Here is a 16,074-nt window from a genome sequence, read left to right on the forward strand (position 1 = left end):
AGATATGTGCCCTAAAAAATTAATGTACAATTTAAATGAAATCCAGATGGGGCAGGGAAAAGGGAAGATTACATATGCTATTAATTCTTGTTAGAAAGAGAAATGTATTTGCTAAGTAATATAATGATAACCACTTCTAGAAAAGAATTAGGATATAGAACTTCCAAGAAATTAAAAGGGAAAAAATAACATATGCATCTAAAATATCTTAAGAGAGGTACAATAAACTGTCAATAGTGTTTGAACTTCAAGTGGTGTCATTAGACGACTTTCGTTTTTGGTACAGAGTGTAAATGTTCTTAATATGATTTTGTCAGTTAAAAAAATGAATCAATAAAAGCCATCAAAGTCACAAAGCAAATATATGTTAGAAAAATTATAAATCAAATCTTACTTACTTAGTTTCTCCATCTGATACAGCCACAACTCTAGCTTCCTCAAGGTGAGGCCAATTAACAAAGACAGATTTTCCAAGCACTGATGAAGCTACATTTTCTACGGTCTTAAAGTAAAAGCAAAAAAGTTCATTCATGATTTCAGGTCTAAGAGAAAACTTTACACAGGCAAAATTTTCCAATCTCCATTTAAGTTTTTTTAAATTCTAAAATAAACAAGTTGGGGCCGGGTGCAGTGACTCACACCTGTAATCCCAGAACTTAAAGTACAGAGGTCAAGACCAGCTTGGCAAACATGATGAAACCCCATCTCTACTAAAATTACAAAAATTAGCCAGGTGTGATGGCACACGCAGTAGTCCCAGCTACCCGGAGGCTGAGGCAGCAGAATCGCTTGAACCCAGGAGGCGGAGGTTGCAGTGAGGTGAGATTGCACCACTGCACTCCAGCCTAGGCAACAGAGCAAGACTCCATCTCAAAAATAAATAAATAAATAAATAAAGTGAACAAGTTGAATTAGTTGCTTTACAAAATTCCATCTTCCATCCAGGTGTAAAACTCTATCATTCTAATTATCTTCCTTATTTTTTTATGGTAACTGAGAAAAATAAAAAGAACAGCAGAAATATCTAGAAAAGAACTATTGACTGTTTCATATCAAATAGTCAATTATTTAAAACAGGATCTAAGAAATACAAGCTCATTTCAGTTTATGGTTGGTGTGACGAAAAAAGAATATTAGACTTAAAATCAGGAGACACGGGTCCAAATTTGGGTTCTACCACTTTTTCAGCTATAGAATCTTTGGCATATCATTTAATCCTACTGAATCTCAGTTTTCTTTTATGAGGAAAAGGAATAACATCTACCTTACAATGTTGAGGATAAAAGAAAATCATATACATGAAAGCTTTCATAAACCATAAAATGCTCTACAAATATTCTGTAGGAAATAATATCTTAAGTAAAAAATTCTAGTTTTAAGAAACTGTAGGCTGGGCGCTGTGGCTCACGCCTGTAATCCCAGCACTTTGGGAGGCCAAGGCAGGTGGATCACGAAGTCAGAAGTTCAAGACCAGCCTGGCCAAGATGGTGAAACCCGGTCTCTACTAAAAATACAAAAAAAAAATTGGCCAAGCGTGGTGACAGGAGCCTGTAATTCCAGCCACTCGGGAGGCTGAGGCAGGAGAATCGCTCCTGGGCAGCAGAGGATGCAGTGACCCAAGATAGCGCCACTGCACTCCAGCCTGGGTGACAGAGTGAGACTCTGTCAAACAAACAAACAAACAAATAACTTCTTGACCAAGGGCTTAATACTTGCTACCTTTACTTCCCGTCTACACAATCTTAGCCTAGTTCTCAGAAATTGAAATTCTGCTTCCACCAATCTACCGAAATGGAATTTTCAAAGATCAACATTGATGTTCTAAAAGACAAATTCACAGATCTTATTTGAGTTTTTATTATTCTTCAGATTTATGCAGCTTACATCCTCTGCTCCATGTTTCTGTGGTACTATTTAACTTTGGAATCACTCTTCCTAACCTCTCTGTTTCTACTGGCTCCCTCTCCACCATTTATAACTGTGGGCATTTCTTTATGCTGAGACCATGAACACTCAATGCACCTTGTCTTCAAGGAAATGAACCTCAAAGTCATCAATTCTCTGTTGACAACTTGAATATCCTTCTCTCTCTCCAAGCTCTAGCTCCAGGTATTTAACTGTATATAAATAGCCTTTCTTTTTTTTTTCCTTTTTTGAGATGGAGTTTCGCTCTTGTCACCCAGGCTGGAGTGCAGTGGCGCGATTTTGGCTCACTGCAACGTCCACCTCCTGGGTTCAAGCAATTCTCCTGCCTCAGCCTCCCGAGTAGCTGGGATTACAGGCACCCACCACCAAGTCTGGCTAATTTTTGTATTTTCAGTAGAGACGGGGTTTCACCATGTTGGCCAGACTTGTCTTGAACTCCTGACCTCAGATGATATGCCCGCCTCAGCCTCCAAAAGTGCTGGGATTACAGACGTAAGCCACCATGCCCAACCATAAACAACCTTTCTAAACAGGTTTTTCATCTGAATCAGAGAACACAAAATATGTCTACTTTCTCTGTTCTCTCAAAGATGGTACATAACTCCTACTGTTCTAAATGCACAGAAGATAAGTTAATTTATTGCTTACAATGAATGACTTAGGGCATTAGGGCTTATACATCTTGTGGAATACTGGTTAAGAAAGGCTGGCAAGGCAGTTCCGGTTAAACATCCTAGTGTCACCTTAAAATTCCATCATTATTTATCATTTCATCCCCCTAAACCATCAACTCCCCTGTTTTAACTTTTCTAGTCCAGTAAATTACAATTTTTTTTTTAGTTAATTAGCCTGGATATCTCAGTCACATTTACTATTAATAGTTTCTCTTTTCACCCCCTGTATTTGACAAAATAATGAAACCTATCAGTTTTATTTCATCTTGTTCATCTAGATCTATTGCTACTTCTGAAGTTTATGTCTCTATCACCCGATGCTACACCCGCAAGCTTTCCCGCTTTCTTTGATTTCTCTTTTGTGCAATTTAGTTTATTATACTGCCACCAAATTAATCTTTATGAAAATATCAATTCCAAAATAATGGTCATGGGAAAATAAGTCCAAACTCAGCCTGGTACTCAAGGTTCGACATAATCTGGCCTCAATCTGATTTTTCAACCTTATCTTCTACTATTTCCAAACACAAATCCTCTGCTTCAATAAGGCTTATTTATTCCTTCTCCTCAAATATATCACATTTATTCTAAAGAAAAGACTAAGTGTTAAGAAATAGTTCAGATACACAAAAAGGTTAAAAACAATAATATATGACATTTTTGACTGAAATGACTGGCTCATGATATTTCTTTTGACTAGAATGCCTTTCCCCTCCTTTTCTGTGTCCTAACCTGTTTTTCAGCCCTCAGCTCAAGCCTATTCTCATTTACAAGTCTATACTTAACTTTTGGTTTACATAGCTCTTCTCCTTTTTAAAATTTCTAGAAAATTTGTATATTCATTGTGTCACAGTGATACAGGTTCTTGAACTATTATCTAATTTGTATGAATGTTTCTTTGCTTTATCCTTATTTAGGCTCCAAATTTCTAGAGTTACAACATATAATACCTCCCTGGTAAACATCCCAGCAGCTACAGTTTAATACATTATAGGCATATAATAAATGAATGATAAATAAAATACTTACAAGTTCATCTGATTCTGCATCCACTAAGATTTCCAACATCATGTTTTCTCCACGACTGCTTTGCTGGAATACTTGAACACCACTTTTCTTCAAAAAAAACTTTAAAAGAATTCAAATAATTTAATTTTAATTCTTTCTCCATAATCACTTCACACTTAATAAAGTGAAAAAATTCTGAACTAAATAGCCACTGACTTTGTGTTTGATGTGTTTCAGAGTAGGAAATCCACAGAAATATAATGCTTTCTGGTCAATTCTGGTTATTTTGTTTTTGTTTATGTCTACACGCCAAGCATCTAAGGATATTATTTTATACCTAGAAAATAAATCAAGGCATTTAATTTAAAATTAATACATTACAAACAATTACAGTTTTTTAACTTTCCCTTGAATATTTCGTAAGAGTCATCCTTGCTTTTAAAGAAGAGAATGACGATTAGTTCCAGACAAAGAAAACACAAGCAGATAACCAGCCTCTCTATTGTTACTGGTCTAGACACAATCATGCCTGTAGATTACTGAGTTGAGATTTTCCCCATTAATCTAAAACAAAACTATATATATAAGTTTTAAGAGAAAATATGACACATAACACAAATCTCTATATCCTCCATGTTCCAAAACCCAGGATGGAAAATAAACATTTTATAATGCCTGTTTTATCTTTCTCTTTCCTTTAACAAAAGGAAAAGTTGTAACTGAGAGATGTTTACTTTATTTGCAACTCAATTGCCATCTGGGTAGATTATTTGCAGGGAAGGTGAGAGGAGAGAAAAAAAAAGGAAGATATTTTCATGAAGAGAAAAAAATGGAGCTCTTTATTTCTTATTTCCTTCTTTCTAGTTGGGTGGCTGGGGGGTATAATCAATGTCACAGCGTATCAAATAATGCTAGGAGCAGAAACATTGACAATGGAAACAAAAATTCACATATCCATTCAAGGGAGACAAAATGCAGGGATATACATTAGAGAGAAAAAATTCAAACACTTTTAATAGAAGAAGGAAAGAGAAACAAAGAATCTGACCAAAGTAGAGAATTATAGACACAAGTGTGAGAGATCCTTAGATCCTCTGCAAGTTAGATGTAACTCATTGATTATCAATTGACTATAACTGTCATAAACTATTTGCTAATTCTCCAAATAGATATTCAAAGCTCCCCCTTCCCCACTTCTCGCACCCTTGTGTTAGGAGGGCTCTTTTGTTGTTGAAAAATTACCAAGTAACATTACCTTGTACAACATCGTTCTATGGCAGGGAACTTTTCTGGCCATGGAGAAGGATAGATAAACTCTGTGTCTCTATCATACCAGTACATTAGGCACTCACTATGTTGGTTTCTTTTCCTCTCTTCCTTTTTGAGGGAGTGGTTACATGTCTCCATGGCTTCCAATAATCGCTTCTGAATATAAGGATTGAAGAGAAGGGTTACAAGCATAAAAATTCCATAATCTCAACAAACAGAATAAGTCTTTTTCCTCCATATACAGAATAACCATTTGTGCTCTTGAAAAACAAAAAACCAAAATCTTAACTAATGAAACTCTTCCATTTTATTGCATGAAAAATATGCTATTTATTGTTTCAAAGGGCCCTAGAATACTGCTACCACTGCAAAGTTCTCTGAAGCTATTACCCCAACAGTTGCCACTAAAGTGCAAATAAGCAAGGCAGCAGAAAATCAAATTTTAAGTGTGAATCTATTATAATACTATATCATAATTCACAGAGCATTAATCTCTTACTTTACAAATTCTGTAGTAGTATAGTAATGTCCATCTTTCCAAATTAACTTATACATTTAAAGTAATTCCAATCAGGACATCAATGATTTAAAATATCTTTTTTTAAAAAAAAGAATAAGATACCAGTGTTAATATGGAAGAATAAATGTATGGACAGTAAAAAGTAACCAGGGACTTGTCTTACCAGATTCTATCACTTTTGATAAAGCTACTGTAATCAAAACACTAGTACTGACACTACAAGAGACCCACAGACCAGAAGAACAGAATAGAGTTCAATAATAGACCCAAATCTATGCCAAAACAGTCCTTTAGGTATTTAAATAATGACAATGTCCTAACTAGCTATCCAGCTGAAAAAAAAGCACATGCACTTCTGAACTTCCTACCATATATAAAAACAAGTATCACAATAACAAAATAACAAATGTATCAGAAGAAAATCTAGGTGGTATTGATAATTTAGTGTGATAAAGTTTTATTTAAGGAAGACAGAAAAAAAACGAACAGCCTTAAGGGGAAAGACATTTTTTAAGTAAAAGATAATGTATATGACAGAAGATGCCATATACAAATCAAGAGACAGATGTGATACTGGGGAAAACTATTTCTAATATATAAAGTAGCTAAAAATCAAAAGAAAAAAAGAAAGAGAAATGGGGAGAGAATATAAACAAGCAAATTACAAAAGAGAAAATGTAAAAGGTAAACATACATAAAAGTATTTTCAATAAGACATATGGACCAATGGAACAAAATAGAGAGCCCAGAAATAAATCCATAATTTATAGCCATCTGATTTTTGACAAGGTTGCCAAGAACACACAACAGGGCAAGGATTGCCTCTTCAATAAATGGTGTTGGGACAACTGAATATCCATATGCAGAAGAATAAAACTGGACTTTTATCTTAACATAAACAAAATCAACTCAAAATGGATTAAAAACCTAAACATTAAGACCTTAAACTATAAAACTACTAGAATAAAACACAGGACAAAAGCTTCTTGACACTGCTCTTGGCAATAATTTTTTGGATATGACTGGTGACATGGCTGAATTAATAAAGTCATATTTGGGAGAAAGTAGACGGCAAAAAGGCATAAACATTTTTGTTTTTGTTTTGAGACAGGGATTTGCTCTGACACCCATGCTGGAGCGCAGTGAGGCAATCATGGCTCACTGCAGCCTCAACCTCCTGGGCTCAAGTGATCCTCTCACTTCAGTCTCCCAGGTAGCTGGGAATACAGGTATACACCACAACATCCAGTTCATTTTTTTTTTTTTGGTAGAGGTTGGGTCTTGCTGTGTTGCCCAGGGTGGGCTTGAACTCCTGGGCTCAGGCAATCCTCCCAAAGTGTTGAGAGTACAGGTGTGAGCCATAAACATTATTTTTGATGAGAATTTCAGCTGGAGGATGAGCACAACAGTTGTTAAGATATAACAAAATCTTGCAGTCATCATCCAGTCAGCTTCCCGGCAGTAAGCACAAGCTGCTGGTACAAAATGTTTGTGAAACCAATCTGAAAAGATGTCCCTGGTGATCCATGCCTTTTTATTAGCATAATAATGGATTGGTATGAAATTCACTCCTTGAAAACAGTGAGAACACAAGCTTTTGCTTATAACAGCAAGTTTACACTTATGCATGCCTGCTGCGTAAGTATATCTCAGCACAGTTATTTGGTCTTTGGCATCCTTAATTCTTGCAAGGGCTGTTTCATCAGCTGCAGTCAGTGTCTTTCTGGGGCAATAATGCCCGAACAGTGATGTTTCATCAGCATTACAGTCTTGTTCCAACATCACTAGCAAAGACCCTGGCAAACGTGTCATTGAATTTCTCTAGCTTCATGATAAGCAGGTGCTTTATCATCCCAAACATTTAAAAATTCAATGCTGTGACTTTTAAATTTTATTTATTTATTTATTTATTTGATGGAGTATCACTCTGTCACCACGCTGGAGTGCAGTGGCACAATCTCGGCTCACTGCAACCTCCACCTCCTGGGTTCAAGCAATTCCCATGCCTCAGCCTCCTGAGTAGCTGGGACTACAGGCATGAACCACCAACCTGGCTAATTTTTGTATTTTTAGTAGGGTCAGGGTTTCACCATGTTGGCCAGGCTGGTCTTGAACTCCTGACCTCAAGTGATCTACCCAACTTGGCCTCCCAAAGTGCTGGGATTACAGGCATGAGCCACTGTGCCCGGCCTACTTTTTTGTTTTTATCATTACTATTTTTTAGTATGGAATGCTTCATGAATTTGTATATCATGCTTGCGCAAGGGCCATGCTAATCTTCTTTGTATCATTCCAGTTTTTTTTTTTAAGTATATGTACTGCTGAAGAGAGCACTATGTCTTTTTTTAAACTTTTGCAACCAGTCTGTTAAATGTTCACAGTTCTCTTCAATTTCCAGTTCACTGTGATAGATCTGTTTGTTTCATTATCAGCCTGCCATTAAATGGCATGTATTCACAGCAATGCTGACAAATGCAGTACTTCAATACATGATTGATATCTTCATTTGTAGCTTTATGCAGTATTCTCTTTTTCATTAACTTCTGCTCATCACTTTCAGCACAGAATGTCAACAGCTTACCCTTCTGTTTCTTCAGGTCATATATGGACATTCTAATAGCATACTCTTCTAAAAGACAGTTCACACACCGCTGTCTAGTTTCTCCAACAACTTGACTTTCTATGCTACAGGTAAACATAAATGCTTCCTATTTTTCTTGACACCAACACCCATAGGGGTAGCTGCAGTCCTTTTTGACATTGTCAACACTATCTTCACACCAGACTAAAGAATAAGCGAAGTAATACAGTGAGTAATGCACATAGGCCTGGGGCCCATTTGGGGCATTGTGGGGAATGTGCCATTGGCGCATCTGGCCTATACATGTGCCACTTTATTACCCTTTGTGGGGGTGCTTGGGTGGGGGAATCTGGGTGTGTGCAGAAAAGGTATATTGCAGCTGAAGAGGGCTGGGAGGGCCTTCTATCCCTTGCGATGCAAATAAGCTGTGTTGTGCACCTGCATTTTGACTGCAACCCATCCCATGACACCAGGTGCAGATTTTCTATTTGCGGCATCAGATTGATGCTCAAAGTTTCTAATTTTGGAGCATTTCAAATTTCTGATTTTCGGATTAGGGATGCTTAATCTGTACCACAATTTACTTATCTATTGTCCTGCTGACTGGTATTGGGCAGTTTCCAGTTTAGTTATTATGAATAGTCTTGTACAAAACATTTTTTAAACATACTTTCCCCTCCTCTTGGTAAATATCTAAGAATGGAATTGCTGGGTCCTAGGGTTAGGTGTATAATTTACTTTATAAGAAACTGCCAGATAGATATGAAAAGTGCTTTTATCCATCTTATACTCCCATTAGCAGTGTATAAAAATTCCAATTGCTCCACATTCTTGCCAATATTGGGTATTGCCTTTTAAGTTTTTTCCATTCAACTGGGATTATGGTATAGTGGTATCTTATCATGCTTTTAATTTACATTTACCTGATGCCTAATGATGTTGAGCACTTTTCCATTATTATTTGTATATCTTGCCTTGTGAAAATGGCCCTTCAAAAATATTTTGCCATTTAAAAAATTGGGTTGTGTCTTTAACTTGAGTTGGAGGAGCTGGTTATATACTCTGGATACCAGTCTCATGTATGTGTATGTTCTGCATATATTTTCTTTCTCCTACACTGTGGCTTATCTACTCTTTTTTAAATAGCATCTTTTGATAAATGGAAATTTTTTTGATTTTGGTGAAATCTATTTTCTCAATTCTTTCCTTTTATGGTTAGTGATTTCAGAATCTTGAAATTTTCTCCTAAGTTTGCTTCAAGAAGTTTTATGGTTTTAGCTTTTATTAATACATTTAGATCTATGACATATTTTGAATTAAGTTTTGTGTATGGTGTGAGGTATGGGTCAAGATTCACTTTTATTCACAAATATAGCCAGTTGTTCTAGCACCAACTTTTGAAAAGCACTTTCTTTACTCACTGAATGCTTTGGTGCCTTAATTGAAGATGAATGAACTGCATAAACATACATTTGGGTGGACTATTTCTGTTCCAATTTATCTATTTGCTTATGGCTATACCAATAACAGACTGTCTTGATTAATGTGGCTTCATGGTTAGTCTGGAAATCAGGTCATGTAAGTCCTCCAACACTGTTCTTTATATGGATTGTTTTGGTTTTCTCCTTTGCAATCTTATAAAAACTTTAGAATCATATTTTCAATTATATAAAAACCTGCTAGGATTTTCACTGGGATTGAATTTAAAGATCAAATTGAGGAGGACGTACACCTTAACAATATTAAGTCTTCAAATCCATGAACATGATATAATCCCTTCATTTACTTAGGTTTTCCATCTCTTTCAGGGTAGAGGGCTTCCACATATGTTGTTAAGTTTATAGCTGTGTATTTTATATTTTTAAATGCTATTTTAAGCAGAATCTTTAAGCTTCTTATTTTAAAAGTTTTGTATTTTCAAATGGTTTGTTGCTAGTATATGGAAATACAATTAGTTTTTGTACAGATCTTATACTCTGTAACCTTGCTAAAGTTACTTATCAGTTACAGTTTCTCTTTTGAAGATTTCTTAGAATTTTTACATAGATAATAATGCCACCTGCCACTAAAAACAATTTTACTTATTTTCTTCATCTTAACACACTGAACCTCCAATAAAACGTTAGGAAGTAGTAGTTAGAATGGACATCTTGTCCTATTCTTGACTTTACAGGAAAATGGTCCTTCTTTTACTATTAAGTATGTTGTTTGCAGTAAGATTTTTTATATGCCTTTATCATAAGGTTGAGGATGTTTCCTGTTATCCTTGTTTGTTGAACATTTCTATTAAAACTGGATGTTTGTGAAAAAAATATTCTTGGTCAGATAGTGGAAGGTGGAAAAAAAACTGGATGTTGAATATTGATAATGTGGTAAATTACATTGCAAACTAACTTTGTATTTCTAAAATAAATCCCATTTGGTCATGAGTATTATCCTTCTTATACGCTGTCAGATTCTATCTCATGTTTTTTTTTTTTTTTTTGAGATGGAGTCTGGCTCTGTTGCCAGGCTGGAGTGCAGTGGCTGGATCTCTGCTCACTGCAACCTCTGCCTCTGAGGGTTCAAGCGATTCTCCTGCCTCAGCCTCCTGAGAAGCTGGGACTACAGGTGCCCACCACCACGCCCTGCTAATTTTTGGTATTTTTAGTGGAGACGAGATTTAATCTTGTTAGCCAGGACAGTCTTGATCTCCTGACCTCATGATCTACCCACCTCAGCCTCCCAAAGTGCTGGGATTACAGGCATGAGCCACCGTGCCCGGCCTCATGTTATTTTCTTAGGAGTTTTTGCATCTACTTTTAGGAGGAGTATCAGTCAGTAATTTTCATTTCTTTTAATGCCATGTCAAATTTGGGTCTCTGGAATATGCTAGTCTAATAAAATGTTGGGAAGCAATTTCCTTTCTTCTGTTTTCTGAAAGTTTGTGTAAGATTGGCATTATTTCTTAAATGTTTGCTAGAATTCACAAGTGAAGACATCTGGGCCTAGAATATACAAAAGACTATTCAGATTTTTATATTTTTTTCTGTGAGTTTTGATAAGTTGTGATGAAATATGTTCACTTCATCTAGGTTGTTGAATTTGTTGACATAAAGTTTGACCATAACATTCCTTAACTAACCTTTTACTATATGAAGGAACTATAAGATAGCTCCTCTTCATTCCCAATATTGGTAATTTATTTCTGCCTTCCCCCCTTTGATTTAACTTTCTTGATTAGTCTAGGTAGGATTTACTGACTTTATTAATCTTTTCAAAGAACTAACTTTTGATGTCATTAATTATTCTCCATTGTTTGTTCATTTTCTGTAGATTTCTGCTTCTTTTTATTTCCTTCATTCTGCTTGAGTTTAATTTGCTCTTCTTTTTCTATCTTCTTAAGTTAGAAGCTTAGGTAATTTATTTTAAACCTTTTTCTTGTTTAGCGTCTAGAACCTTAAATTTCCTTTTAAGCCCTGCTTTAGTTGTATCATACTGACCATGGATCCTTTTTTTTTCTTTCCTGAGGGAAAAAAAGCAATCCTACAGTCTTGGCCTCCCAAAGTGTTGGGATTACAGCATGTGTGCCACCACGCTCAGCCCCCATTATGATGTATTGTATTTTAATTATCGTTCAGATCAAAATATTTTCTAATTTTTCTTTTAATTTCTTCTTTCATCATAGGCTATTTAGAAGTGTGCTATTTAGTTTCAAAATGGATTCCCCAGATCTTTGTTACTATTTCTAATTTAATTCTATGAGTAGGTTTATAGCATTACTCAAATCTTCTTTATCCTTACTGAAATTTTTTTTTTTTTTTTTTTTGAGATGGAGTCTCGCTGTCTCCCAGGCTGGAGTGCAGTGGCGCGATCTCGGTTCACTGCAGGCTCCGCCCCCCGGGGTTCACGCCATTCTCCTGCCTCAGCCTCTCGAGTAGCTGGGACTACTGGCGCCCGCCACCTTGCCCGGCTAATTTTTTGTATTTTTTTAGTAGAGACGGGGTTTCACTGTGTTAGCCAGGATGGTCTCGATCTCCTGACCTTGTGATCCGCCCGCCTCAGCCTCCCAAAGTGCTGGGATTATAGGCGTGAGCCACCGCGCCTGGCCATCCTTACTGAATTTTTGTCCTCTTGTGTTATTAATTCTTCAGAGAAAAGTGTTGAAATTTCTAGCTATAATTCTGGTAATTTTTGCTTCATGTATTTTAGGTTCTCTTATTAGATACAACATATTTAGGATTTTTATGTCTTCTTGAACTGAACTGACTCCTTTATCTGTATAAAATATCTCTTTATCTCCAGTAATATTACTCCTTGTTCTGAAGACTACTTTGTCTAATAATAGTAAAGCCACTTCAGCCTTATTATAATTGGCATACCTGGAAGTTTTTATGCACATAATGAAGAGGGTAGCTAAATCTCATTAACAAAACATAAATGGTGATTAAAACCCATTGCTCATTAACCTATGTGAAATAGTCTCTGATTAAGAATGTATGTGTATGTAATGATTATTTCATGCACTGACCTCATCAATAAAAGGGATTAACACCACAGCTTCCCATTCCTGTTGTTTCCCATTTAGGTCAGTTTTAAAATCAGGTGGGTAATATTCTATAATTGGTGAGTCTTCATTGGTCATCAAATGCTGTGAAAATATAAAATAGTATAATAGAAATATAAGAACTAATATCAATATAGTTTTTTGTTAATGTATTTATAATATTTCCTCATATGTTAGTTTAAAATTTCTAAGCAAAGCAAACTAAATTTTTGTATCTTTGATATGTCACAATATACTTGCTATATTTTGATTTTCAACTATAAGAATTCTGATTTCACTACTACTCATCATTTATACATTTTACTGACTTAGTTATGCAGCAAAGTCATCCTTACTCTCAACGTTCATTTTAAATTATTTTTTCTTGTTTTTTCACTCTACAAGACACACAGCTAAATTGTTTTTCTATTCAGACTTCATTTCAGTTCATCTAAAAGGCACCTAGTAGTCCTCTATTTTTAGCCTCAAATTGACAATTTACTTTCATGTCCTGAAGAACTGATTCTATTAAGTAATGTAACATCCAAGATAGTTTAAAATAAAAATATCCTAAAATCCAAGAACCACTGCACCACTAATATCAAAGAGAAATAGTCCAATAACACATTTCTATGACTTTATAACGGAGGTAGACAAAGAAAGCATAAGGAAATAAGGCAGTATACTCTCAGGGTAATATTCAAAATATTTAAAATAACCAGTATGGCATGGGCACTGTACGATAAAACAGACCGTAAAACACTTGCATGGTCATGCTGGTTCAGAGTGGTTGGGTATTAAAGCGTATTGTATCCAAAGGCAGGGAAAAAACAATCAAAGAAACTTACGAAGAAAGGGAAGCCAGGATCAACAACAGTTTAAGGTTCAGAAAGATGCAGAAGGGAGTCTGACACTGCTAAAGAAGTAAAGGGGGTGTGTGTGTCTACTCCAATTCCTGACCAAACCACAGAATTAAAAGAACAGATTGTTACCCTCAAAGAACGATATAAAGTATAACTTCAGAATCACCTTACTAGGCTTAGCGTAATTTTGGTAACCTTATCAACTCCTGAAATATTTTCCTCCTGTTACATGAAATATGTTAACCAAAGAAAGCTTTTTATTTCACAATTTGATAAATAAAATGTTTAAAAACAAACATATACTGAGGTAGTACTGCTGTTGGGATAAATGACTTATTAGAACCATCCCTATACCAAAATGTAGACAGTAAAGGGAAGAGAAATGAATCTATAAATGTTTAGATAAAGTAGATAGCTTCAGATTTTGTCGGTTTTAGCCTACTTTCTTCAGTGTAGAGACAAACTGAAAATCTGTTTAAAGGTGCTGAAAATGAAGCCAGGCTCTGAATGATTTACGGAGTTTCTTTGCATCTTTAAAACAAAGCTAACTTGAAATCAAAGAATTACTTTTCAAGGGACTTGTTAAAAAATACTATGGTTTAAAACTGAAAATAACTACTTAGCTACCAAATAAATTTGAGTATTATTGTTTCTAGGTTTGGAGGAAGAGCTTCTAAATATCAAAAAGGACATAAAAACATTCAATTCTAAGACCCACCTGGTAGCATGCAGGAAGTAAATTTTTGCTGGCTGCTGGAAGTACAGCAAGAAGCTGTTCAAATGGCTTAAAAGGTTTTCCTAGTTCAAAATGGATTTTGAGTGTACTGATGTTGTGTATATCAGACAGGAAAGGTGCATAATGATAAGGATAATACCTATAAAACAAAACTGAGTTTTAAACAAGTGGCATCTTTATGAATTAGGTTAATAATAAGCATATACTTTTCCCCATATTTTAACAACATATAAAAATAATTTTAAAAAATTAGTACTGCCCATAATTCTACTATCTGAATATAAGAAATTAGCAGTGTTGGAAAATTTAGGTCATCCGATGGCAACAAATGTTACATTTCCTGAATTTTTTTTTTTTTTTTTTTTTGAGACAGAGTCTCGCTCTGTTGCCCAGGCTGGAGTGCAGTGGCGCGATCCTGGCTCACTGCAAGCTCCGCCTCCCGGGTTCACGCCATTCTGCTGCCTCAGCCTCCCAAATAGCTGGCACTACAGGCGCCTGCCACCATGCCAGGCTAATTTTTTGTATTTTTAGTAGAGACGGGGTTTCACCTTGTTAGCCAGGATGGTCTCGATCTCCTGATCTCGTGATCCGCCCGCCTCGGCCTCCCAAAGTGCTGGGATTACAGGCGTAAGCCACTGCGCCTGGCCTATTTCCTGAATTTTTAAAGTGTGGTTTCACATTTCTGAAATTGGGATGAATCAGGTAATTGAAAAACACGTATAATGTAATGCTTTTTTAAATTCTCAAAATGTTGATAGTGAATCTTCCAATCAATAGATTGAACCAGAAATAATGAGGTAGTCAGAAGACTTTCAGTTTGGTCACTTGAGCCTGGATCATTTAAGCAAGAGGCTAAAAACAGTTGAACGTTCTGGTAAAAGCTCACAAGGAGAGGAAGAAAAGTGACTCTGAGGTTATCTGGCCATTACCAGTCAGATCTAAGAACTTTTATCTTTGAATTAGCATGCTTATTATTGTATTTGTGATAAGGATGAAACCATGTATTGATCACATACACTAATTGTTTTTGTTTTTATTACCTTCTCATCTTAATTACAGGTATAAATATTTTATAAAGCTTTGAACAAACAATTTTTAAAAATTTCAATATGCTTCTAATGTTTGAGTCAGGATACCAAAAACATTGAAATGTTTTTGTATTCCATAATTACGGCATACATTTCAAAAAAATGGAGGAGTTTAGGAGGCCAAGTGCCATGTGGAATAGAAAAAGGGTAGACTTTGGAATCAGACAGGCTTTGACTTAATTCTTGGGTGTATAATCTTTAGGAAGATTACCTAACCTTTCTCAACCTTTCAGAGCCTCAATTTCTTCATCTGTAAAAGGGAGAAAACAATGTTTACTTTAAATAGTTATGAAGATTATGTGAGAGCATGCTTTTTATGTGCTTGGCCTTAATGTAAGTTACAACAGGAATAACTTACATTCACACTATTTTAAAAATGGCAAATCAAGGATTTTCTTCATGAGATTGCTCCTCAGAGAGGCCCTGAGAATCAGGTGATTATAAAACTTTTTTCAAAGGCTTTATTTAGTAAGTGAAACCATAATTAATGTCACATTATTTTGCACTGGTTTGTATTGCTAGATGGAGCTCTGAAACAGAGCCTAGCACAGGTGCTTTAAACAAAACCAAACCAAACAGAGTTGTGTTATCATCTAAAAGTCTCTAGTATTCACTGTATCATTTTTTGGTTTTTAATTTTTCTACTTTGGTGGATGGTTTGAAAATGCAGATGGGATTTGCTAGAATAGGAAACATGAGAAATAAAATGATTACTATTCTCCATAAAAGCAAATAATTGGGAGGCTGAGGTATGATAATTGCTTGAACCCGGGAAGGGGAGGTTGCAGCAGTGAGCCAAGACTGCACCACTGCACCCTAGCCTTGCTGACAGAACGAGACTCTGTCTCAAAAAAAAAAAAAGAACTCCTTTCTCTTTTCTTCTT

The 16,074-nt window shown here is 35.6% G+C and overlaps 1 protein-coding gene and 1 non-coding gene across 21 annotated transcripts in view; both read right to left on the bottom strand.

Annotated features, from left to right (window-relative positions):
* The window catches only part of XRN1 (5'-3' exoribonuclease 1), a 144,222-nt gene that overhangs the window by 94,394 nt on the left and 33,754 nt on the right, over positions 1 to 16,074 (bottom strand). For all 20 annotated transcript variants that reach the window (XR_010155350.1, XR_010155347.1, XR_010155348.1 and 17 more), the window contains 6 exons: positions 14,085 to 14,241; positions 12,489 to 12,608; positions 4,864 to 5,033; positions 3,825 to 3,945; positions 3,630 to 3,728; positions 399 to 502 (listed from right to left, as the gene is read on the bottom strand). Coding sequence is in view for 16 of the 20 variants with exons in the window: in XM_009446590.5 (XP_009444865.4) it covers positions 399 to 502; positions 3,630 to 3,728; positions 3,825 to 3,945; positions 4,864 to 5,033; positions 12,489 to 12,608; positions 14,085 to 14,241 (771 nt within the window). In the remaining 4 variants the exon portion in view is untranslated. The remainder of the gene's footprint in view (positions 1 to 398; positions 503 to 3,629; positions 3,729 to 3,824; positions 3,946 to 4,863; positions 5,034 to 12,488; positions 12,609 to 14,084; positions 14,242 to 16,074) is intronic.
* Positions 7,617 to 7,718, bottom strand: LOC112208762 (U6 spliceosomal RNA). Its single transcript, XR_002943337.1, has one exon. It is a non-coding gene; the product is annotated as a U6 spliceosomal RNA (small nuclear RNA).

The sequence above is a fragment of the Pan troglodytes genome, chromosome 2, assembly GCF_028858775.2.
Source record: "Pan troglodytes isolate AG18354 chromosome 2, NHGRI_mPanTro3-v2.0_pri, whole genome shotgun sequence".
NCBI classification, from domain to species: Eukaryota; Metazoa; Chordata; class Mammalia; order Primates; family Hominidae; genus Pan; species Pan troglodytes.